The sequence below is a fragment of the Artemia sp. Qi Xiang Cuo genome, chromosome 2 (genome assembly GCF_049724085.1).
Source record: "Artemia sp. Qi Xiang Cuo chromosome 2, ASM4972408v1, whole genome shotgun sequence".
Taxonomy (NCBI): Eukaryota; Metazoa; Arthropoda; class Branchiopoda; order Anostraca; family Artemiidae; genus Artemia; species Artemia sp. Qi Xiang Cuo.
Genome location: NC_142795.1, coordinates 68,868,388 through 68,894,442, shown reverse-complemented (window position 1 = coordinate 68,894,442; position 26,055 = coordinate 68,868,388). Strand labels below are relative to the sequence as shown.

Below are 26,055 nucleotides of genomic sequence, written 5' to 3'. Positions count from 1 at the left end.
GTGTAGCCTCAAAAATACTAGCATCTTAGTAGTAATGGCAGTAGTAGGAGCGGTAGTAGCAGTAATAGTGTTGTATTAGTAGTAGTAGTTGTAAAAGTAGTAGCAGCAGAATTAATAACAGTTGTAGCAGGTACGATTTAGTTACTATTCCCTTCCTGCAATAGTATTTGCTAGTCATTCAAATAAACCTGACATTTGAAGAGATTGAAATTCAATCCCGAATTGCACTTTATTTAAAACCGAACTTTTTCAAATAGAAAACGGCCAAAACAAATGCTAAAAATTGCTGATCAGAGAGACATTGAGCCCATTAGCTTCCTATAATGTCCCTGAGGATAGGCTGGAGAAAAACAAATAAGAAGAAAATTAATAAGGAGAAAAAAGCAAGCATATTTCTGTCTTCTATTTTCACTGTTGTTTCTTTGTTTTTCGTTGCTTTATTTTCTTATTCTTCACTTTGACTAAGTTAACGTGTATCTATCTTCCCCATAATACATTATTCTTCTAATATTATATATTTTCGCACAAATTTGTTCCTAAAATTCATCTAAGACAAATTTCTCTAGAAGTATTAGAATTTTTAGTAAAGTTCGTAAAACACCCACGTTTCAGATCCCTTCTTACAGCTGTCATCCTTGCTTCTATACTCCTATCTTAATTCTAAGACTTTTCTTCTTATCTATCCGAAATATGCTATAATAAATAAAGTTCTATTATTCAGCTACGCCCTGCAATTCTTATCGAAAGATTTTTTTTTTCTTTTAATAAAAGTTGTTTTCTCGAAATCCTTAAGAATGTTTTTTTTTTCTGGTAGATTGGCGAAAATGTTACATGTTAAATTACCAGTTGTGCCTTTTGTTTGTATCTTGGCTGCAACAACGTTTGTAAAACAAAAAATAATGACGTTACTGTTAGATATTACATTTCAACATGTCAGGTTGGCCAAGTGGACGAGGGCACTGGAGTAGGCCAGGCGACGTGGATAGGTAGTCTCAAGGTCTCGAGACTAGCTGTCGATACGAGCAGCTAGTATCAATACGAGCCGCTCCTTAGTCGTGGGTACAATCCTCACACCTGACAAAATTTTTATTCAACTTCTTAATCTTGTGAAGGGATTTTTGTTGTAAATTTATGCTATTATTATGAACTATACTAATCATTTATGTAAAAACATACTGATTTTATTGTAGCTAACATCATAATTTTATATTTAATTTTGCGCAACATATTGTTACAACCTACGATTATGACGTCATTCATCAATCTTGTACATGAAAATACAGTTTTTTGTAATAAATTGATTCTATTTTGAATTTTTTTTTTTTTAATAACAAAAGGTTTTTAAATACACGAATTTTTAGTTATATTGTGTGAATCAAAATTTGTGTTCCCTGTGAAAGTTTTGGTAAGTTATTTTTTTGTTCTCCTACGATTGTGAGCTCAGAATGAAAAACGGAAATTTGGCTATTATTCCATAGCTAAGATTCTGTCCCATCCACCTACCGAACTATTTTTTTGAAATTCAGTCAAGGGCGGATCCAGGATTTTTTTTCGGGGGGGGGGGGGGTTTACTAATTTTTTACTTTTTCGGGGGGGGGGGGTACTGATTTTTGACTTTTTCGGGGGGGGGGGCGTTACTAATTTTTGACTCAGTTTTCGACTAATTTTACTGATTTTTACCTAGGTTTTACTAATTTTTGACTTATTTTCGAATCGGTCAAAAATTTCGGAGGGAGGGGGGGGGTAGTTCAAACTGGGTAACCCCCCCCCCCCCTGGATACGGCCTTGAATTCAGTGTACAGTATTTATTTATTTTTTATTAAAAATATATTGGAAATTTGTTGAAAACTGACGAAAAAAGGATAATTTTCCTATTTTTTAAGCACTTTTAAATCCTTCTCTAAGAAAAAGTCTAAGTAATATCATAATTCTAGCTCAGTGAATGGGTTGATCTGAAACTAAACTCTTAATCTTGTAAAGGGAGTTTTTGTTGCAAGTATATTTCTTGTCAAACTCTTTTGGACATTTTTTTTTAAGATTATACATTTCGTGCTTTTTTTAATCCCTTAATTGGTTTTGTATTTTTGGAAATTATTAAGATAACCGTGTTTTGGTTCCCATTTAAAATTGAAAATTAGTTGAATGAACGCCGTTTCAAAGGATCTATCATGATTTATCTAGGGAAAAGTTCTGCATTACTACCTGTATGGGATAATTAGAAAAAATGTCCATTGGCAAAATTAATAAATATTTGCCCTATTGGTGCTTTCCCCACGCCTAGGGAAACTAGGATCCAGTTTTTTTTTTCTCAATAATTTAATTTTAGACAATGAATGTCGTATCAAAAAATCTGCTGGGGTTTAGCTATGACAAGGTTTTACGTTACTGCTTTAATAGTTGAAAAAGACCAACTGTTTAAACCAGAAAATCAATATGCCGGGTATTTTAACCCCCCCCCCCCCAAAAAAAAAAACAAACTTTGTCCGATTCGTAAAAACATAACAAAAATGAATATAACTAAATTTTTGATGAGTTTTTTAAAGTTTATGGTAAATATTGAGCATTTCATATAATTGACCTACAAATAAAGTGAAAATACCACTAGATCCCATTTTCTATGCTCTTTCTCAATATAATTGTATCTTTTCTCGCAAATTCAATTTTATTCCTTTTTAGTACCCTTGAAAGTAATAATTTCATTCTATAATTTTGGATATAAAAATGGGTTATAACATTTGTTTCAAACGTGCTACATTTATAAATCCATATTGTAAAAGTTTTTTTAAAATTCAAAAACGTTGATTTTTAAAGATTAATTTTAATAAAAAAAAAATAAAAAAAATTCCGCAATATTTTCTTCTTATTTTGTTAGGCAGCTTAAAAACTGCGGTTTAACCTATATGTAAAAAAAAAAAAAAAAAAAAAAAATACCAAAAGAGACAGAACAAACATGGCGGATGGAAAAAAGGAGAATTTTTTTTTTTTATCCAACTTAATTTTGACAAATCAATGCTTGCGGATTGTATAACTTTAACAAAATGGAAATTATAATGAAATAGTAAGTTTGAAACCAATGTTTTAACCCTTTATTTTGAAAAAGCCAATGAAAAAAACAAACAATTGAAAGATGGATAAAATTCAATAAAAGCCAAAAATTGTAAGAATCAAAACCACATACATAACAACAATAAAAGTGAGTCATTCACCAATATCAGTGATTTGCCAAAAAAAATCTAAATTGAACCGCCATCGACGGATGCTAGCGAATAACTGAGAAATAAAAAAAATTAAAAAAACATTCATTCACTCAAACCAAAACGAAACAGCATTGAAAGAGTTGGAGAGATATGTCATCTGATTCCTGATTTTAATAATTGCATTCCTCGCAGACACTCTTTGAGACTTAAGGGGTTGTTGACGTGTCTGATTAAGTGATTGGGAAAGTGGTACAAGGTTTATATCTGGGACTATTGTAGTATCGGCTTTTTTTTTGAGAAAACCGAAATACCACTCATTTATTCTTAAATTACCTGAATCCCTGTTCCAGGCTAGACCTGAATGTTGGTATTTATAAATTTCAACAGCTTCTCTGTAGTGCTGGACAACAACTTTTATTGCTGTTAGGTATTTAGTTTTAATTCTTAATAATGTTTGGCTTTTATTGATTTTTATTCATCTTTTAATTTTTTTGGGTTTTATTTCATTGTTTTTTTTCACATTCACATTGACTTTCCGCCTTTTATTTTGTTGGTTTTTTCTTCGGCACTCTCATTGATTATATTTTTTCGTTTCGCGCTGAAGAAGAGAGGCGTTTGAGCCCTCAAAATATTCGCTTTGTTGTGTTTTGTCAGTATTTTCATTTGGCCTTTCAAAACCCCATTTTTGCTCGTTTTTCTTTCTTTATGCTATGTCAGGCGAATGTGGTTTAAGAAATTATCTTCATAAATGAAACCAACAATAAATATCCGAGTCAAATTCCAAACGAACAGAAATTAAAATGAGTAGATCTGCCAACCCCCATGCCTTCTCAAGACCTGAACATATTTTGCACTTTACTGAGAAAAAAACAAAAAACAAATTAACGTAGATTTTCGGTTTAATGTACATATACTGATATAAATTCCTTAAGGTGTTACTAATTTTACTTGAAAAGGTGAAAACATTTAAGATATATTACGTTTTCAGTAAAGTGCAAATTATGTTCTGGTCTTGAGAAAGCAAGGAGGTTGACAGCCCTACTCAAGTTAAATTCCGTTCGTTTTGAGTTTGACTCGATTATTTATTGATATTTCTGTTCGTTTTGGGTTTCTTTTATTTATTGATAAGTCATTTTGTGGTAGTTTTACTCTTGGAAGATTATTCGATTTTATTTTTACTCATTTTTAGTTTAATGGAGCTCTATACTTTAATTTGAAAAACTTATTTTGTGGAAAAAAGTTTTTTAAATTAATTTATGTTCCTTTTTTATTGACATCATCTTTTTCATCGGATTTTATATATATATATATATATATATATATATATATATATATATATATATATATATATATATATATATATATATATATATATATATATATATATATATATATATATATATATATTTTTCTATAAGAATCTATAGTTTGGCTTTCTATTTGTATGCTGAAAGAGAAACTCTTTCAGCAATTTTTAGCAACATACACCCTCTTATAAATCTTGACACAAATAATATTGTTTAATTTAGTTTTATAACTCCTCAAGCTGATCTGAAAAATAAAACTTAATACCACTTCAAAAAAAGTCCATCTATACTCTTTGACAACCTGGATACACTTACCCTCTTTTGATTTAGTTAGATTGTTAGAGCAGAAGTAGTAATAGTACTATCCCTGACAGTTTCAACTTTATACCCTAAGTTGCTCTTGGGAAATTGCTGAGATATCTTATTGGCAACTAGCATACACACTGTGCCTTTTGATTTAGTTTTAAAGCAAAATACATTTTTAAAGCATAATGGACAAATTGCATAACTGTGGGGGTTTAACTTACCCAATATCCCTACAGACATAGCTACTGAACCGTTCAACTATGCTGAACAAAATGGCTATCTCAAAATTTTGATTGGATGTGTTTGGAAAATTAATGTGCTCAGGAGGAGGGCTGCTTGCCCTCCAATCACTTTTGACTTTTAAAAAGGGCACTAATATTTTTAATATCCAATCGAATTAGCTCTTTTAAAAATTTCAATGATATTGCTAGCTATGATGCAGCGGAGCTCCCTATGATATTGATTATATGCCCTTTTGAAAGCTTCAATGCATACAGTTTTTTTCGTTTATTTGATGTTCCCCTCTAAGCATTCTCTTAAAGTTCGAACTTAATACATCAATCCATTTTTGAGATACGCCCTATTGGAAATCTGCATACACATAGTGTGTTTTGATTTAGTTCAAACTATCCCTCAATATTCTGTCAAATTTCCACCTTCATACGTGTAGCCTCAAAAATACTAGCATCTTAGTAGTAATGGCAGTAGTAGGAGCGGTAGTAGCAGTAATAGTGTTGTATTAGTAGTAATAGTGTTGTGTTAGTAGTAGTAGTTGTAAAAGTAGTAGCAGCAGAATTAATAACAGTTGTAGCAGGTACGATTTAGTTACTATTCCCTTCCTGCAATAGTATTTGCTAGTCATTCAAGTAAACCTGACATTTGAAGAGATTGAAATTCAATCCCGAATTGCCCTTTATTTAAAACCGAACTTTTTCAAATAGAAAACGGCCAAAACAAATGCTAAAAATTGCTGATCAGAGAGACATTGAACCCATTAGCTTCCTATAAATGTCCCTGAGGCTAGGCTGGAGAAAAACAAATAAGAAGAAAATTAATAAGGAGAAAAAAGCAAGCATATTTCTGTCTTCTATTTTCACTGTTGTTTCTTTGTTTTTCGTTGCTTTATTTTCTTATTCTTCACTTTGACTAAGTTAACGTTTATCTATCTTCCCCATTATACAGTATTTTTCTAATATTATAGTCTCAAGGTCTAATATAGCATTTATTTTGTAGCAGTGTACAGTATTTATTTTTTAATTAAAAATACGTTGGAAATTTGTTGAAAACCGACGAAAAAAGGATAATTTTCCTATTTTTTTAAGCAACGAAAAACAAAGAAACAACAGTGAAAATAGAAGAAAGAAATAAGCACAGTAATATCATAATTCTAACTCAGGGAATGGGTTGATCGGAAACTAAACTCTTAATCTTGTAAAGGGAGTTTTTGTTGTAAATGTATTTCTTGTCAAACTCTTTTGGACATTTTTTTTTAAGATTATACATTTCGTGCTTTTTTTAATCCCTTAATTGGTTTTGTATTTTTGGAAATTATTAGGATAATCGTGTTTTGGTTCCCATTTAAAATTGAAAATTAGTTGAATGAACGCCGTTTCAAAGAATCTATCATGATTTATCTAGGGAAAAGTTCTGCATTACTACCTGTATGGGATAATTAGAAAAAATGTCCATTGGCAAAATTAATAAATATTGGCCCTGTTGGTGCTTTCCCCACGCCTAGAGAAACTAGGATCCAGTTTCTTTTCTCTCAATAATTTAATTTTAGACAATGAACGTCGTATCAAAAAATTACTGGGGTTTAGCTATGACAAGGTTTTACGTTACTGCTTTAATAGTTGAAAAAGACCAACTGTTTAAACCAGAAAATCAATATGCCGGGTATTTTAACCCCCCCCCCCCCCAAAAAAAAAAGTTTGTCCGACTCGTAAAAACATAACAAAAATGAAATTAAATAAATTTTGATGCGTTTTTTAAAGTTTTTGGTAAATATTCAGCATTCCGTATTATTAACCTAGAAATAAAGTGAAAACACCACTAGATGCCATTGTCTCTGCTCTTTCTCAATAGAATAATTTCTTTTCTCGAAAATTCCATTTTATTCCTTTTTAGAACCCTTGAAAAAAATAATTTCATTCTATATTTTTGGATATAAAAATGGGTTGTAACATTTGTTTCAAACGTGCTACATTTATAAATCCATTTTGTAAAAGTTGTATAATTCACAAACATTGATTTGTCAAGATTAAGTCGAATTAAAAAAATTCAAAATAATTCCGCCATGTTTTCTTCTTATTCTGTTAGGCCGCTGAAAAACTGATGTTTTACCTATATGTCGAAAAATATCAAAGGCGACAGAAGAAACATGGCGGATGGAAAAAAGGAGAATTATTTTCATTTTTTTATCCAACTTAATTCCGACAAATCAATGCTTTCGGATTATATAACTTTATCAAAATGGATGTTTTAAGGAAATTAATTAAAAAAGACTTTCCGTAAAAGAAGTTTTTCAAAGAAAAGTAAAGGCTATTTTAAACTTACGATCAGCATATACAAATACCTGTTAAAATTCAAACCCAAAACTACCAGGACTTACTATTAAAGAATAAATGGAACCCAAAACGAACAGAAAATAAATAAACAATCATAGCCAAAAAAAAACATACAACAAGTAATAATATAATTTTTGGTGAATATAATTTTTGGGTATAATTTATTATTAATAATAATAATTTTTGGTGATTTATTGTCCATTAGGTCTACTGTTCAGTCTCATGATACAAGGGGTAGCGCGGACTTCTGTGTACCTAGAGGTATATCTTTCCGTTCATGTCTGTTTTTTATAGAGGTACGCGGAAATGGAATAGTTTGAATAGTCATATTAAGACTATTGGTGACCCCAATATTTTTAAAAAAATCATTAAGGAACTGCTTTTTGCTGAATATGAGTTTTGACTGATTAATTGATTTATTTATTGCGGGGGTTTTGTTGATATGATGTTCCCAGAGGAAGTATAATATATGATATTATTTTGTATTTATTGTTTAGTGTGATGGTATTAGTGCTGTCGGTGGCCAAGTATTCTTTGTTTTAAGGATTTTGTTTTCTTTACCTCCCCCACGGACAAGCTTTGCTTTTTAGGGGAGGCAGCAATAATTTTTTGTTGATATGTTTTTTTTTCAATAAATCCTTCTTCTTCTTCTTCTTATAAATGAATAAATAAATCTTAAAGCGAGTAACGCTTAAATTGAATATGCAAATCAACCTTAAAAGGAAAAAAATTATTTTGCTACTGAAGTATATATGAAACCCAAAACGAACAGAAATTAAATAAACAATCAATGCAAACAAACATACAATAGATACTAATATAGATGAATAAATAAATCTTAAAACGAGTGAAACTTATACATCAATTATTCAGTTTAATTTATTACTTCTTTTCAAGATTGTTCAAGACAAATATACTTTCTCTACAAACAAGAGCTTGAATACTGCCCCCTTCCTTAACTGTAAAAACCTAAAGCCCTCTGCGTCATTGGCGCTTCACTGAAAATGAATTAAATTACAAATATTTTCTTTCCCAGTTCTTACAGCATTGAAAAGGAAAATAAAAATTAAATTGCAAATAAAAAAAAAAAAATCTTGAACTGATGGATCTTTCAACAATTAATATCATTATATATCTAATGTTCAATTTGACTTTGTTTATACTTTTCAAGACTGTTCAAGACTCATGTAGTTTTCAGGAGAGTGCCAATAACGGGGTAGGTTTTAGGCTTTTGATATGAGAAGAGGGGACAACTACAAACTCTTGTTTGTAGTTATTTGTATTTGATTCAATCTTGATATGTGTATTTAATTTTAGATTTCACTCGTTTTAAGATTTGTTTATTCATTCATATTAGTATCTATTGTATGTTTGTTTGCATTGATTGTTTATTTAATTTCTGTTCGTTTTGGGTTTCATTTATTCTTTAATAATAATTTCTGTTTGTTTTGGGTATGAATTTTAACAGGTATTTGTATCTGCTTATTTTAAGGTTAAAATAGCCTTTACTTTTCTTTGAAAAACTTCATTTACGGAAAGTTTTTTTTTTTATTAATTTTTATTCGTTTTTGATTGCAAAAAATTTCAAGTTTTTAAAATAACCTTATTTAAAAATCAAACTTTTTTTTCAACATCAAATGTTCATCAAATTATCTTAACTTGCAGCAAATTAACAATATCAAAGTAAAAAAAATAACAAAGTAAATAAAGCATCAGATGCACCGAGGTATTAAAATAACAATAAGACACCTGCTCCACTTATAGTCATTTCACAATACTTCAATGCCGAATTCAAGTACTTACGTAAACAAGGCTTTAAAGTAACAATAAGCAAGTTCTGTAACTCAGAGTAATTTCCCCGGGGCTGGGGGCGGGGGTGGGTTCAACCCCGGAAGCCTAGTTATTTGGCCTTTGAACCTTTTTGAACAAAATGGCAATCTCAAAATGTTGACTGGATGCCCTTTGAAAAAGTGGGGTGGGCTAGTTGCCTATTGTATCAATTTCCGATCAAATGAGCCCCCTCCAAAGTTAATACGACCAACCCTTCCACAAAAATCTTATGTTCTAATATTAGGCAACTTACATAAGCTACAATCTTTGCTCTGGGAGCTATGGAGGATTTATCAACGCTTAAGTTATAGTAATTTGAATTTTGAACTATTTTGAACAAAATGGCTGTTTCAAAAGTCTTATAAAATGCATTTGGGTAAAGCACCAATGCATTTGGGGGGAAAGGGCACAGTGGGGGGGGGCTTGTTGCTTTTTGATCACTTTTGATTCTGAAAAGGGGCATAATAAAATTCAATTTCCTGTTGAATGAACTTCCTCCAAAGTTTATACGACCACGCTTTCCATAGAAGCTTTATATGTTGTGTCGACACCTGATTTTTTGTTACCTGACTTTTGAAAATTTTTTAACAAAATGGCCATGTAAAATTTTTTTATCGGATGCATTTTGGGAAAAAGGGGCGTGGGGCGGGGGGGGGGGGGCTAGTTGCCCTCCAATCTCTTTTGACTCTCAAAAAATGAACTAGAACTTTCAATTTCCAATCAAATGAACCCTCTCTGAAGTTTATACGACCATCCCTTCCATAAGAACCATATATGCCCCCATGGCATAACTTAGAACGCCTTCCCTCGAGCCCTGGGGGGGGGGGCTGTGTCGACCCCGGAGTTTTCGTTATATGGTCTTTGAACTATTTAAAAAAATGGCCATCTCAAAGTTTTTATCGGATGGGTCTGAGGAAAAAAGGGCGTGCGGGGGGGGGGGGGGCTAGGTGCTCTCCGATCTCTTTTGATTCTTAAAAGTGAACTAGAACTTTCAATTTCCAATAAAATGAGCCCTCTTTAAAGTTTGTACTAGCATCCATTCCATAAGAACCATATATGCCCTCAGGGCATAACTTACAACGCCTATCCCCGGTTCCTAGGGGGTTGTGTCGACACCGGAGTGTTTGTTACATGATCTTTGAACTATTTTTAACAAAATAGCTATCTAAAAAATCTCATCGGATGCATTTGGGAAAAAAGGGCGTGGGGGGGGGGGCTGGTTACCCTTCTATATCTTTTGACTCTTAAAAGGTAAACTAAAACTTTCAATTTCTGATCAAATGAGCCCTCTTAAGTTTATACGAGCATTCCTTCCATAAGAACCATATATTCCCCCAGGGCACAACTTATAACCCTTGCCCTGAAGACTGAGGGAGGAGTGTCCTGCTCAAAGATATAATTTCCAGAACTTATCAACTACGTTGAACAAAATGGCTGTCTCAAAATTTTGATTAGATGTGTTTGGGGAAATGATGGGTGTGGAAGGGGTGTTAGTTGCCCTCCAATCACTTTCGACTATTAAAAAAGACACTAGTCATTTAAATTTCCAATTAAAAGAGCCCTTTTTGAAGTTTCTACGACAACGCTTTCTATAAAAAACCTTATATGCCCCCAGGGAATAACTCAAAATCCTCGACATGAGGGCTGTGAGGGGGATGTTGTCATCCTCAAAGACCTAATTTGGAGAGTTTTTAACTACGTTGAACAAAATGGCTATCTCAAAATTTTCATTGGATGTATTTGAGGAAAAGGTGGGCGTGAGAGAGGGACTAGTTGACCTCCAATCACTTTCGACTATTAAAAAGGGTACTAGCCTTTTGAGTTTCCAATCAAATGAGCCCTTTTTGAAGTTTCTACGACAAAGCTTTCTATAAAAACCTCACATGCCCCCAGGGCATAACTTACAACCCTTTCCCTGAGTGCTCTGGGTGGAGTGTCCTCCTCAAAAACATAATTTCTATATTCAAATCTACTACGTAGAACAAATGGCTATCTCAAAATTTTGATTGGATGTGTTTGGGGAAATGGTGGGCGTGGAAGGAGTGTTAGTTGCCTTCCAATCACTTTTGACCCTTAAAAAGGGCACTAGAGATCACCATTTCCAATCGAATGAGCTCCTTTTGAAGTTTATACGACGACCCCATCCGCATGAAGTGCCACTGGAAAAAAAAATAATAATAAATCAGAGGCAACGCTATAGTGTTGCCTATAGTAAAGGCCATACGGCTCCAATGTTTTGTTATTTTTAATTAAAAAAACATTTTCCACAAAATAAGTTTTTCAAAGAAAAGTAAAGAAGTCTATTAAACCAAAAATGAGCAAAAATTAAATCAAATAATCTACCAAGCGTGAAACTACCACAAATAAGCATTGATAAATAAATGAAACCCAAAACGAACAGAAATTGCAATAAATAACCGACTCCCACTAAATGAGAGCAAAAACTAACATGAACAGGATTCAAACCCTATGTCACCCCGAGGCCAGAACATAATTTGCACTTAACTGAAAATATAAATGTTTTTACTTGTATAACTTTAATAAATCAAATATTAACATTTTAATTACTAAATATCAGTATATGTATATTAAACTGACAATGCACATTCATTTGTATTTTTTTCAGTAAAGTGCAAATTATGTTCTGGCCTTGGGAAGGCATAGGGGTTTTGAGCCCTACTCATGTTAATTTCTGGTCGTTTTGAGTTCAACTACGTTGAACAAAATGGCTATCTCAAAATTTTGATTGGATGTGTTTTGGGGAAATGGTGGGCGTGAGAGGGGTGTTACTTGCCATCCAATCACTTTCGACTATTAAAGAGAGCACTAGCCGTTTCAATTTCCAATCAAATGATTTCTTTTTGTATTTTCTACGACAACGCTTTTTATAAAAAAAAACCTTATCTGCCCCCAGGGCATAACTTACAACCCATGCCATGAGGACTGTGGGGAGAGTATTATCCTCAAAAACATAATTTCCGGGCTTTTTAACCGCGACGAACAAAATGGCTAGCTAAAAATTTATTGCATGTGATTGGGGAAATGGTGGGAGTGAGAGGGGTGTTAGTTATCCTCCAGTCACTTTCGACTATTAAAATGGGCACAAGCTCTTCTAATTTTCAGTCGAATGAGTTGATGTTTCTACAACATCACTATCTATAAAAATCTTATATGCCCCAGGGCACAACTTACAACCCTTGCCCCGAGGGCTCTGAGGGGGGTTATCATCCTCAAAGACCTAATTTCTAAAACTTTTAACTACGTTGAATAAAATGGCTATCTAAAAAATATGATTGGATGTGTTTTGGGAAAAGGTGGGCGTGAGAGGGGGCTAGTTGCCCTCAAGTTACTGTGCCCTTTTTCAAGTTTCTATGACAAAGCTTTCAATAAAAACCTTATATGCCCCCAGGGCAAAACTTACAACCCTTACCCTGAAGGGTTTTTGGGGGGGAGTATCATCCTCAAAGATATAATTTCCGGACCTTTCAACTACTTAGAACAAAATGGCTATCTCAAATTTTTATTGGATGTGTTTGGATAAATGGTGGGCGTGGAAAGGGTGTTAGTTGCCTTCTAATCACTTTCGACTATTAAAAAGGGCACTGGCCATTTGAATTTCCATTCAAATTAGCCCTTTATGCAGTTTCTATGACAACACTTTCTATAAAAACCTAATCTTCCCCCAGGGCATAACTTACAACCCTTGCCTTGAGAGATGTGAGGGGTTGTCATCCTCAAAGACCTAATTTCCAGAATTTCAACTACGTTCAATAAAATGACTATCTCAAAATTTTAATGGGATATGTTTGGGGAAAAGGTGGGTGTGAGAGGGGGTTAGTTGCCCTCCAATCACTTTCGACTATTAAAAAGGGAACTGAATTTCCAATCGAATGAGACTTTTTTTAAGTTTCTACGACAGCGCTTTCTATAAAAACCTTATATGCCCCCAGAGCATAGCTTACAACCCTTGCCCTGAGGGCTATGAGGGAGTGTCCTCTTCAAAAATATAATTTCTATCTGGAAATCAACTACGCTGAACAAAATGACTTTCTAAAAATTTTGATTGGATGTCTTTGGGGAAATGGTGGGCGTGGAAGGGATGTTAGCTGCCTTCCAATCACTTTCTACTATTAAAAAGGGCACAAGCCATTCCGATTTCCAATCGAATGAGCCCTTTTAGATTTCCTACGACAACTTCTTTGATACGAAGTGCCCTGGTCTAAAAAAAAAAAAAATTAATAGGCCTACATTATGCCAACATCGTTCTTTACTTAGGCAGCGTAATTGCGCTGTCTATGATTTATTATTTATTATATTTTTTTTCCAGAGGCACTTCATATGGAAGGGGTCGTTGTCTAAACTTCAAAAGGGGCTTATCGATTGGAAATCGAGAGCTCTTGTACCCTTTTGAAGGGTCAAAAGTGATTAGAAGGAAATTAACACCCCTTCCACGCCCACCATTTCCCCTAACACATCCAATCAAAATTTTGAAATAGCCATTTTGTTCTACGTAGTTTATATCCAGATAGAAATTATGTTTTTGAGGAGGACACTCCCCCCACAGCCCTTAGGGCAAGGATTGTAAGTTAAGCGCCAATGACGCAGTAGGTTTTAGACTTTTACAGTGAGAGAAGGAGGCGATACCCAAACTCTTGTTTGTAGTGACTTTCATTCTTTTCAAGCTTGATTTACATATTCAATTCAAGTTTCACTCGCTTTAAGATTTATTGGTTTATTTACATTAATATACATTGTATCCTTGTTTGCATTGATTGTTTATTTAATTTCTGTTCGTTTTAAGTTTCATTTATACTTCAATAATAAATTATTTCTTTTCGTTCTAAGCTTGATTTTTACAATCAATCTAAGTATTACTCGCTTTAAAATCTATTTATTCATTTATATATATTACTCAATATATTATCTTTAATAGTAATTTCTGGTGTTTACGAGTCTGAATTTTAACAGGTATTTGTATCTGCTGAGCTGAGCTTTTAGGTTTAAAATGGCCTTTACTTTTCTTTGAAAAACTTATTTTTCGAAAAGTTTTTTTTAATTAATAATAAGAAAACATTGGAGCCGCATGGCCTTTAGTATAGGCAACGCTATAGCGTTGCCTCTGATAGTAAGTTTGAATTCAATGTTTTACCCCTTTTTATACAAAATAACATCATAGAAAGAAATTATCATTTTCAAGGATCAACAAATGCTTAAAATTGAATTTGCGAGGAAAGCGATTATTATATTCAGAAAGAGCATAAAAATGGCATCTAGTGGTGCGTTCTTTTTATTTGTACGTCAATAATATGAACTGCTCAATATTTACCAAGTTCTTGTAACCTACTCCCCCCCCCCAAAAAAAAATCCAGGATACGGCCCTGCCTCAACTCCCCCTTTTTTGCGTAAATTCGTTTTAAAAGCGTCCTTAAGTGTTCGGTTACTATGGCTTGAATTTGCTCTTTATTAGGTTCCAGCTGTTGCTGCAACTAATTTACTTCTTTTATTTGAAGTACTAAGTTTCTAAAAACAATGCTTTTGACAGATTTTGTTTAAAGTAAGTATCTGTTAGATGATGGAGTAAAGATAGTAGCATGATTTTAAGGCTGCAAATTCCCTGATCAGAAGGTATTGGGTTGGGGATAATTTTAAAATTTCAGACGCTAGTCCGTAAAAGTGCTTTGTATAAGAACATAAAATAAAAAGAAGTACAGTTTGCCTGGAAAAGCAATGTGGAAACTGCTAGAGGCTTAAGTTTTTCATCTTGATTCCAAAAAACTTACAACATTTTGATAAATTTTTTTTTTCTTAAGTATGTATCAAAACATAGTTCTCCCTTGGTAGGCTCACCTTTATAACCTTTTGTGGAGGGGGGGGGGTGTGAATCTCGATTATGAAGTTTCCCTGTTGCCCACTAAAGGTGCCCGTTACGCCCCTAAGGTTTGAGTATTGAATTACTTCAATGGGTGGTCTAACCATATAGAATTTATTCTTTGGCTATAAAGGTCAATTGCCTCTGGAAAATCAGGCACTGTATTTTACTATATATTTAAAAAAAACTTATTCTACAAAATAAGTTTTTCAAAGAAAAGTAAAGAGCTCCATTAAACCAAAAATGAGCATAAATAAAGTCAAATAACCTTCCAAGCGTAAAACTACCTCAAATCACCAACAATACAAATTAAACCAACCATTGTTGGTTTCATAAATAAAACCAACAATAAATAACCGAGTCAAATTAAAAAAGAACAGAAACTAACATGAGTAGATCTGCCAACCCCCATGCCTTCTCAAGACCTGAACATATTTTGCGCTTTACTGAGAAAAAACAAAAAGCAAATTAACGTAGATTTTCGGTTTAATATACATATACTGATATATATATTCTTTAAGGTGTTACTAATTTTACTTGAAAAAGTAAAAACATTTAAGATATATTACGTTTTCCGTAAAGTGTAAATTATGTTCTGGTCTTGAGAAAGCAAGGAGGTTGACAACCCTACTCAAGTTAAGTTTCGTTCTATTTGAGTTTGACTCGATTATTTATTGTTTATTTTGTTCGTTTTGGGTTTCATTTATTTATTGATAAATCATTTTGTGGTATTTTTACGCTTGGAAGATTATTTGACTTTATTTCTACTCATTTTTGGTTTAATGGAGCTCTATATTTTAATTTAAAAAACTTTTTTTGTGGAAAAAAAGTTTTTTGAATTGATTTCTGTTCGTTTTTTATTGACATCGTCTTTTTCATCCGATTTTTTTTTTCTATAAGAATCTATAGTTTGGCTTTCTATTTGTATATTAGAGAAACTCTTTCAGCAATTTTTAACAACATACACCCTTTTATAAATCTTGACACAAATAATATTGTTTAATTTAGTTTTATAACTCCTCAAGCTGATCTGAAAAATAAAACTTAATACCATTTAAAAAAAAGTCCATCTATACTCTTTGACAACCTGGATACACTTACCCTCTTTTGATTTAGTTAGATTGTTAGAGCAGAAGTAGTAATAGTACTAGCCTATCCCTGAAAGTTTCAACTTAATACCCTAAGTTGCTCTTGGGAAATTGCTGAGATATCTTATTGGCAACTTGCATACACACTGTGCCTTTTGATTTAGTTTTAAAGCAAAATTTATGTTTAAAGGATACTGGGCAAATTACATAACTGTGGGGGTTTAACTTACCCAATATCCCTACAGACATAGCTACTGAACCGTTCAACTATGCTGAACAAAATGGGTATCTCAAAATGTTGATTGGATGTGGTTAAATGTTGATTGAATCGTTTATATAAAATTAGAATAAAATATCCCACGGAAATAAATATAACACGTTTTAAAAATTATAAGAATATGCTGGTAAGGATCCTTAGAGTAAGTGAAAGACTTTATTATGAAAATTCTTTTCGAAATTCAGATTCCCCTAGAAAAACTTGGAGTTTGATTAAAGATAAAATTGGAAGAAATAAAAAGTTGTTACACCCTGAAGTGTTATTTGATATTAATGGTAAAGGATTTAGAGGACCACAAGCTGTTGCTAAGAAGTTTAGTGAATATTTTGCTAGTATTGGATCATCTGTTGTTTCAGGAGAAATTGACCTTTCTTCCCCAAGGTCACATAAAAAATATCTACCGCCCACTGAAGATACGAGCATATTTATGGCCCCGGTTACTTTTGCAGAATTTCAAAAGGTCATTAAGAATTTAAAAAATGGTAATTCATTGGGATATGATGAACTTTCAACTAATTTGTTAAAAAATATTGCAGGTGAAATATTTGAACCATTGCTTCATATTTTAAATTTATGTATTTTCTCAGGTACATTTCCTAAAAGATGGAAAATTGCACGTATAATACCATTGCATAAAAAAGGAGATAAATCTGATACAAAAAACCAACAAAGAGAAAAAATCTCTAAAAAAAAAAAAACAAACGAGACTGTGGCCAGTGTATATAAAAGTAAAAAAACACAAACAAAACAACGCGTATTTTTCGCCTTTATAAAAACAAGGGGTCTTCAGAACTAAAGAAAAAAAAAAAAAAAAAAAAAAATAAAATAAAAAATAAAAAACATAACAACAACCCCAAAAAAAAAAAAAAAAAAAAAATGTACAAACGGCGCAAACTAAACCACGTAGGGAAAATATGCAAAAATATAGTTAATTCAGTGAGGACACCAGAGTAACTGAGGAAAAATAAAAAAACTGTAAATTACTTTAATTATTCAGTTGCGAAATAATCCTTTTGTTAGCTATTACTGAAGCAAATCGTTTTGGTCTAACAGGTAAAATAGTCCCCTGGTGATTATTTAAAATCTTTACTCCCTTATTGACAATTGATTCACTCTTTAGAAGTTTATCATAAATTGGGTCAATATTTAAATTACCCGTGTCCCTATTTATGGAAAGGTTAGCAAACATATGTTTTTTAATTTCTATGGCTTCCCTGGCCCATTGGGTGTACCCCTTATCATTAGAAATAGCCAAGGCTTCATCAAATTTTACAAAATGGTCTGGTTGAAGCCAAATATGCTCTGCTAAAGCTGAAACGAAAGTTTCTGGAGGCTTGCTTAATTGTAGGGTTTTTTCTATTGAATTACGGTGTTCAATAAACCTTTCAACAAATTGTTGGTGAGTCCTACCAATATAGAACTTCCCACAAGAACACGGAATTTTATACACCCCAGTTACTAAATTTCCCCGAGTTAAATCCTTACCAGAACTAAAAAAACTACTCATTGGCCTCAGCGATTGGAAACATGTATCAATACCAAACTTATTTAAAACCCGTGAAAGTTTCTCCCCCAAACCAGTTACATATGGTAATGAAATGAATCTTTTTGATACAACTAAATCTAAAGACTGAGAAACCTCAATAACCCTACTACTATGTTTGGCCCGTCTATTTTCAATTATTTTATCAATGAACTTAATTGGATAACTATTACAAAATAAAATATCCCTCAAGTATAACAATTCTGAATCCAGAAATTCCTGGGAACAGATTTTAAAGGCTCTATCCACTAGTGAAATTACAACCCCCTTTTCACCGACATAGGGTGGCAAGAATGAAAATTTAAATACCTATCATTGTGCGTAGGTTTTCTGTAAATCGAGAAAAGTAAATGGAAATCCCTTTTAATTAATAAAATATCCAGGAAAGGTAATTTATTATTATCCTCAAATTCAACTGTAAATTTAATATTATTATCAAAACTATTTAAATGCTTACAAAAAAGGTCTAAGGAGTCCAACCCATGTTTCCAAACGCAGACCACATCATCCATGAACCTACCCCAGAAGCAAGGGGAGATTCTAAAACTGTTTATAGCGGAGGTTTCAATGGCATCTATGAATAGATTTGCCAATAAAGGAGAAAGAGAAGCCCCCATAAGTAACCCAAAAATTTTTCTATAAAACTCCCCTCGAAAACCAAAATCAAAAGAAAATTCATTTACCAGCATAATTAGTTTCATAATGACAGCAATATCCAAACTGGCTAACGTCACATCCTGTATTAAATCAAAGTGTTTTTCTAATTTACTTTTTAAAATATCCTCGCACCTTTTTAAATCACAATTTGAATACATGGTTGTTTTCCTTTTCTCTCCACTGGCCACAGTCTCGTTTGTTTTTTTTTTTTTTAGAGATTTTTTCTCTTTGTTGGTTTTTTGTGATGGCTGGCCGGTTCGGCTTAAGATCTTTTAAATATGATACAAATAATTATCGTCCTATTGCAATTTTATCACCATTGTCTAAAGTATTTGAAAAGATTATGAAAGGAAGGATTACTAATTATCTAGATAAAATAAATTTTTTTTACCAAATATCAGTTTGGATTTAGGGCCATTCGACGGAACAAGCAGTTGCAGCTCTTGTCTTAGAAATAAATGACTGCTTAGATAGTAATTATCTTGTATCTACTGTTTTTTATGATGTTAAAAAAGCATTTGACACTTTAAACCATGAAATTCTTTTTGATAAAATGGAAAATTCCGGTATAAGAGGGAAAGGACTAGATATAATAAGATCATACCTTTATGGACGTAAAATCGGGGTAGATGTTGATGGACATTTGTCTAGTTTAAATGATCTTGAAGATATTGGTGTCCCACAAGGATCGGTATTAGGTCCGCTTTTATTTTTGATGTATATTAATGATCTCCCACGATGTTTGCAGGGAAATAATGGTCTTGCAATTTTATTTGCAGATGACACAGCTGTTTCTGTTAAAGCGACGGATTCATCTACATTGATTCAAAATCTGTTTAACACTGTTAGTTCAGTTAATCGATGGTTTGTTTCTAATTATTTAGTACCGAATTTTAAGAAGACTGAATTTATGGTTTTTGGTCATTCAAAACGTGCTACTAAAAAAATGTCATGTCAGGAGCTTCAAGTTGGTGAGCATAAAATACGTAGAGTTCAATCATATCGTTATTTAGGAGTTTTTATTGATCCCCTTTTGTCATTTCAAACTCATATTGATCATTTAAGGGTGAAACTTTCGCAAAATATTGGGTCTATGTATCGTTTGCAACATGTTTTTCCATTTCCAATTTTAAAAATAATTTATCATTCTTTGATTGCTCCTTATTTAAATTATTGCACAATTATTTATTTAAATACTTTTTGGACGCATATAAAACCCCTACAGATCCTTCAAAATAAAGCAGTGAGAATACTTGGAAATTTTTTACATCGTCCATCAAAACTTAGAGATGCATCGGAAACTGAAACATTATTTCTTTTCTTGAATTTATTAGATCTGAAACATATAAGAGAACTTAATATATCAATATGGCATTTTAAAATACAAGATCCTAGTAGTTATTTTTATGAAAAATCTCTGTTGATTCTGCCCCTCCTTCGGCTCTTAGGTGTTCTGGAACATATCGAATTCCCTTTGTTAATTGTGAAAGATCTAGATTTTCAATTAGATACCAAATACCATTTATTTCAAATAAATATAGGCTGAAAGATAGAATTCAAATTGAGTCATTTCGGCAAATATCAGTTCTAAGGAAGAAAATATTAAAATTATGTATTGACCTGTGATGGTGGACTAGAAATTTTTTTATTATTATTATTATTTTTTTTGTTTATATTTGTTACCCATGTTGGGATAGCCTTCCATGCCCCACTTGTCCAGCGTTTGTTTTCTTTATGTTTGTTATGTTTTTTGTTTTTTTCTTTAACCAGGTTTTTTTTCTTTCTCTCTTTTGTTATGATGAGGAAATGTTTTTTTTTTTTTTTTTTTTTTTTTTTTTTTTTTTTATTATTATTAATACCCAACTTTACGAGCTTTGCTCTCTGTTGGGGGTATATGTTTTTTTGTTATGTTGATTTATTCAAAAAAAATTTTTATTTATTTATGTGTTTGGAAAATTAATGAGCTCAGGAGGAGGGCTGCTTGCCCTCCAGTCACTTTCGACTCTTAAAAATGGCACTAAAATTTTTAATATCAAATCGAATTAGGTCTTTTAAAAATTTCAGTGATATTTCTAGTTATAATGGAGCGGAGCTCCCTATGATTGCTTATATGCCCTTTTGAAAGCCTCAATGTATACAGTTTTTTTCGTTTGTTTGATGTTCCCCTCTAAGCATTCTCTTAAAGTTCGAACTTAATACCTCAATCCATTCTTGAGATACGCCCTTTTGGAATTCTGCATACACATAGTGTGTTTTGATTTAGTTCAAACTATCCCTCAATATCCTGTCACATTTTCACCTTCATACGAGTAGCGTTATTAATACTAGCATCTGGTATTAATGGCAGTAGTAGGAGCAGTAGAAGCAGTAAAAGTGTTGTATTAGTAGTAGTAGTTGTAAAAGTAGTAGCAGCAGAATTAATAACAGTTGTAGCAGGTACGATTTAGTTACAATTCCCTTCCTGCAATAGTATTTGCTAGTCATTCAAGTAAACCTGACATTTGAAGAGATTGAAATTCAATCCCGAATTGCACTTTATTTAAAACCGAACTTTGTCAAATAGAGAACGGCCAAATCAAATGCTAAACATTGTTGATTAGAGAGACATTGAACCCATTAGCTTCCTATAAGTGTCCCTGAGGCTACGCTGGAGAAAAAACAAATAAAAAGAAAATTAATAAGGAGGAAAAAGCAAGCATATTTCTTTATTCTATTTTCACTGTTGTTTCTTTGTTTTGCGTTGCTTTATTTTCTTATTCTTCAGTTTGACTAAGTTAACATGTATCTATCTTCCCCATAATACAGTATTTTTCTAATATTATATATTTCCGCATAAATTTGTTCCTAAAATTCATCTAAGACAATCTTTCTCTAGAAGTATTAGAATTTTTTGTAAAATTCGTAAAGCACCCACGTTTCAGATCCCTTCTTACAGTTTCATCATTGCTTCTGTATTCCTAACTTAATTCTAAGACTTTTCTTCTTATCTATCCAAAATATGCTATGATAAATAAAGTTATATTATTCAGCTACGCCCTGCAATTCTTATCAAAAGATTTTTTTCTTTTAATAAAAAGTTGTTTTCTCGAAATCCTTAAGAATGTTTTTTTTTTCTTGTAGATTGGCGAAAATGTTACATGTTAAATTACCAGTTGTGCCTTTTGTTTGTATCTTGGCTGCAACAATGTTTGTGAAACAAAAAATAATGACGTTACTGTTAGATATTACATTTCAACATGTCAGGTTGGCCAAGTGGACGAGGGCACTGGAGTAGGCCAGGCGACGTGGATAGGTAGTCTCAAGGTCTCGAGACTAGATGTCGATACGAGCAGCTAGTATCAATACGAGCCGCTCCTTAGTCGTGGGTACAATCCTCACACCTGACAAAATTTTTATTGAGCTTCTTGATCTTGTGAAGGGATTTTGTTGTAAATTTATACTATTATTATGAACTATAATAATCATTTATGTAAAAACATACTGATTTTATTGTAGCTAACATCATAATTTTATATTTACTTTTGCGCAACATATTGTTACAACCTACGATTATGACGTCATTCATCAATCTTGTACATGAAAATACAGTTATTTGAAAATTATTGTTGTTAATAACAAAAGTTTTAAATACACTAATTTCCTTGTAATTAAAGCTAGAAAAACCAATATAATAATTCATTTGTCTTGGTTTTTGTAGAACTGTATAATAGGAGTTGAATTTTTAGTTATATTGTGTGAATCAAGGTTTATGCTCCCTGTGAAAGTTTTGGTATGTTATTTTTTTGTTCTCCTACGATTTTGAGCTCAGAATAAAAACTGAAATTTGGCTATTATTCCATAGCTAATATTCTGTCCCACCCACCTGTCGAACTAATTTTTTGAAATTCAGTGTCCAATTTATATATATATATATATATATATATATATATATATATATATATATATATATATATATATATATATATATATATATATATATATATATATATATATATATATATAAAATCACATTGAAAATCTGTTGAAAACCGACGAAAAAGGACAGTTTTCCTATTTTTAAAGTATGTTTAGATCTTTCTCTAAGAAAAAGTCCAAGTAATATCATAATTCTAACTCAAGGAATGGGTTGATCTGAAAGTAACCACTTATTCTGCAAAGGAATTTTTGTTGTAAATACATTTCTTGTCAAACTCTTTGGGCATGTATTTTTAAGATTATACTTTTCGTGCTTTTTTTAATCCCTTAATTGGTTTATTATTTTTGGTGGTTATTAGGATAACTGTGCTTTGGTTCCCATTTAAAATTGAAAATTAGTTGAGTGAGTCAAATAATCTATCATGGTTTATCTAGGAAAAAGTTCTGCCTCACTACTTGTATGGCATAATGGACAAATGTTGGCCCTATTGGTGATTTCCCACGCCTAGGAAAACTTGGATCCATTTTTTTTTCAATAATTTTAATTTTTCGACAATGAACGTCGTATCAAAAAGTTTACTGAGGTTTAGCTATGACAAGGTTTTACGTTACTACTTTAATCAAACAGTTCGTGGTAACTAACTGTAAGTAAGGAGCGACCCGGCTCAGTGGTAACCGAAACTCTAAAAAACGGAATTTTGATACCACTAGATAAATTAAAAGAATCAGATTTTAATGCTGATTTCAAATATATAAGTTTCATCAAGTTTAGTATTACCCATTAAAAGTTACGTGCCTGAGAAAATTTGGCTTATTTTAAAAAAAAGGGGGAAACACCCCCTAAAAGCGATAGAATCTTAATGAAAATCACACTATCATATTCAGCGTACCAGAGAACCCTACTGTAGAGGTTTCAAGCACCTATCTACAAAAATGTGGAATTTTGCTTTTTTTGCCAGAAGAAAGATTACGGATGCGTGTTTATTTGTTTTTTGTTTTTGTTTTTTTCCTAGGGGTGACCGTATCGACCCAGTGGTCCTAGAATATCGTGGTAGGGATCATTTTGAACGGGAATTAAAAGTTCTAGTGCCCTTTTAAGTGTCCAAAAAAATGGAGGGCAACTAGGCCCCCCTCCCACGCTCATTTTTTCCCAAGGTCATCAGATCAAAATTTCGAGATAGCTATTTTGTTCAGCATGGTCGAAAATATTATAATTATGTCTTTTAGGATGACTTAATCCCCCGACGTCCCCGGGGGGGGGGAGGGGCTGAAAGTTATGAACTTTACCCAATGTTAACATATAGTATTGGTTATTGAGAAGTATACAGACGTTTTCAGGGGTTTTTTTTTCTGGTAGGTGGGGGGGATGTGTGAGTCGGGGGTTATATGGGAGGATTTTTCCATGAAGGAAGTTTTCATGGGGGAAGGGACATTGCTATGAAGAGGGCGCCGGATTTCCCAGCATTATTAAAGAAAAAGACCAGAAATTAAATAAAAAAAAACAACAAGTTTTTCAACTCAAAGTAAGGAGCAACATCAAAACTTAAAATGAACAGAAAATATTACGTATATGATTGGGTTCACCCCCTAGTCAATACCTCGCTCTTTAAGCCAAAGATTTTTTAGTACTTTTAAAAGAGCTATTTATTCTAATTAACGGCCTTTGTGATTAAGGGGTCATTTTTAAAGAATTGGAACAAAATTCGAACTTTAGCTTAAAGAGCAAGGTATTGACTAGGGAGCGAACCGTATTAAAGATCTATGAATATAGAAGTTCGTTACGTTACGGATGTTAGTTCGTAACTTACATATATTTATTACTAATTGAAACGTTCATAAAAAAAATCAAACAAGTTTTGAGAAAGCGATTTAACCAAAAAAAATAAAATTGAAATGTGAATTTTGTCTTAATTATTCATATACGTTGAGCTGTAATCAATACCTCCATTAATTCAAAAAAGTTCAAAAATTAAATAAAAAAAAACAAGTTTTTTAAACTGAAAGTAAGGAATGACGTTAAAACTTAAAACGAACAGAAATTATTCTGTATATGAAAGGGGCTGTCCCCTCCTCAACGCCTCGCTCTTTACGCTAAATTTTTATTTTTTCACAAATGCTATTTTTTTTTTAAACAATAAAAAAATTTAGCGTAAAGAGCGAGGCGTTGAGGAGGGGAACAGCCCCTTTCATATACGGAATAATTTCTGTTCGTTTAAAGTTTTAATGTTGTTCCTTACTTTCAGTTTAAAAAACTTGTTTTTTTTTATAGTTGAAAAAGATCAACTTCTTAAACCAAAAAAACTAATTCGCTGGGTATTTTAACTCCCCCCCTTCCCGTCTAGAAAACCCCTTTGGTCTCTATTTTAGGTTTTCATATTTTTTAGACTATGAACGCCATCTCAAAGAATCTACCGTGGTTTAGCTATGAAAAGGTCCTGCGCTACTACCTCCAGCAGCTGATAAAAAACAGTGATTACCAAAAACAAGCTGTGCGTACCGTGGTTGCTATTCTAAATGGCTTTCATTTCAACTTGGCCAATAGTAAAGCAGCGATTCGAAAAGCAGCAGAACAAACTGCTGCTGAAGAGATTGCCGAAGATGTGAAGCAAGATGGAACTGATGATGTTTCTTCCAAGTCTGCACAAGAGGTTTGTGAGATTGGTACAGAAGATGAATTGAGGGCTACAAAGGTGAGAAGTTGCCTATTATTTTTCAACTCCACTATAAGTTTTTTTTTCTTTTTGTATTTATCTATTATAATTTTTGTCTTATTTTTTTTATTCATTTTCTTTATTTATTCTAGCCTAAGCTTGTTGAACTTTATTATTTTCAGAAAGGTTGCTATAGTCCATAACGACGTTGATAAATTATTTGAAGTTATTCATTTATGTATTTTGTTTTTGCTAAATGTTTAAATCTGTATAGAAACTAACTAATACTCAGTTATGCAATACTACTAGTCAATATTGAAATATCATTCTGTAAAATTCTCTTAAAGTCTAGTCTAGTTATAGACCACAGTTTATATAATTATCCAGTAAGCTTGTCGCAGATCATTTCTGGTCTTCGTTCTCGGTGCGAACAAAAAGCTCCTCCCACTTCTTTGTGCAGTTATGGATCAGTGTGTTTGCGTCTATCAATGAGAAATGGTTACTAAGTGCATTATTCATAATAGTGGGTTTCCACTTGTTTTGCGTCTGACTTGTCTACCCGTGAAAAGATCTGATGCCGCCTATGTTTCTACGTTCTCTGGAGCACTCGCACCCCGGTCTGGGTTTTTATAATGGGTGAGATAGGGAATGATCATACTGGATAATTATATAAACTGTGTTATAGACATAAGAAAGGCTTATTGTTTCGGTGGCTCCAAATGGAGCTGATGATATTTCTTCCAAGTTTATGCAAAAAGTTTTGAGATTTGTGCAGAAGATGAACTGAGGACGAAAATAGTGATCATTATTCAACCTTGTGAAGTTCTTTTTTAGATTGGTGCAGAAGA

At 32.5% G+C, this 26,055-nt stretch overlaps 1 protein-coding gene across 2 annotated transcripts in view; it reads left to right on the top strand.

Annotated features, from left to right (window-relative positions):
• Positions 1-26,055, top strand: part of LOC148955543 (small subunit processome component 20 homolog) — a 165,537-nt gene that overhangs the window by 106,661 nt on the left and 32,821 nt on the right. For both annotated transcript variants that reach the window (XM_089102742.1, XM_089102751.1), the window contains one exon: positions 24,941-25,246. In XM_089102742.1, coding sequence (XP_088958868.1) covers positions 24,941-25,246 — 306 coding nt within the window. The remainder of the gene's footprint in view (positions 1-24,940; positions 25,247-26,055) is intronic.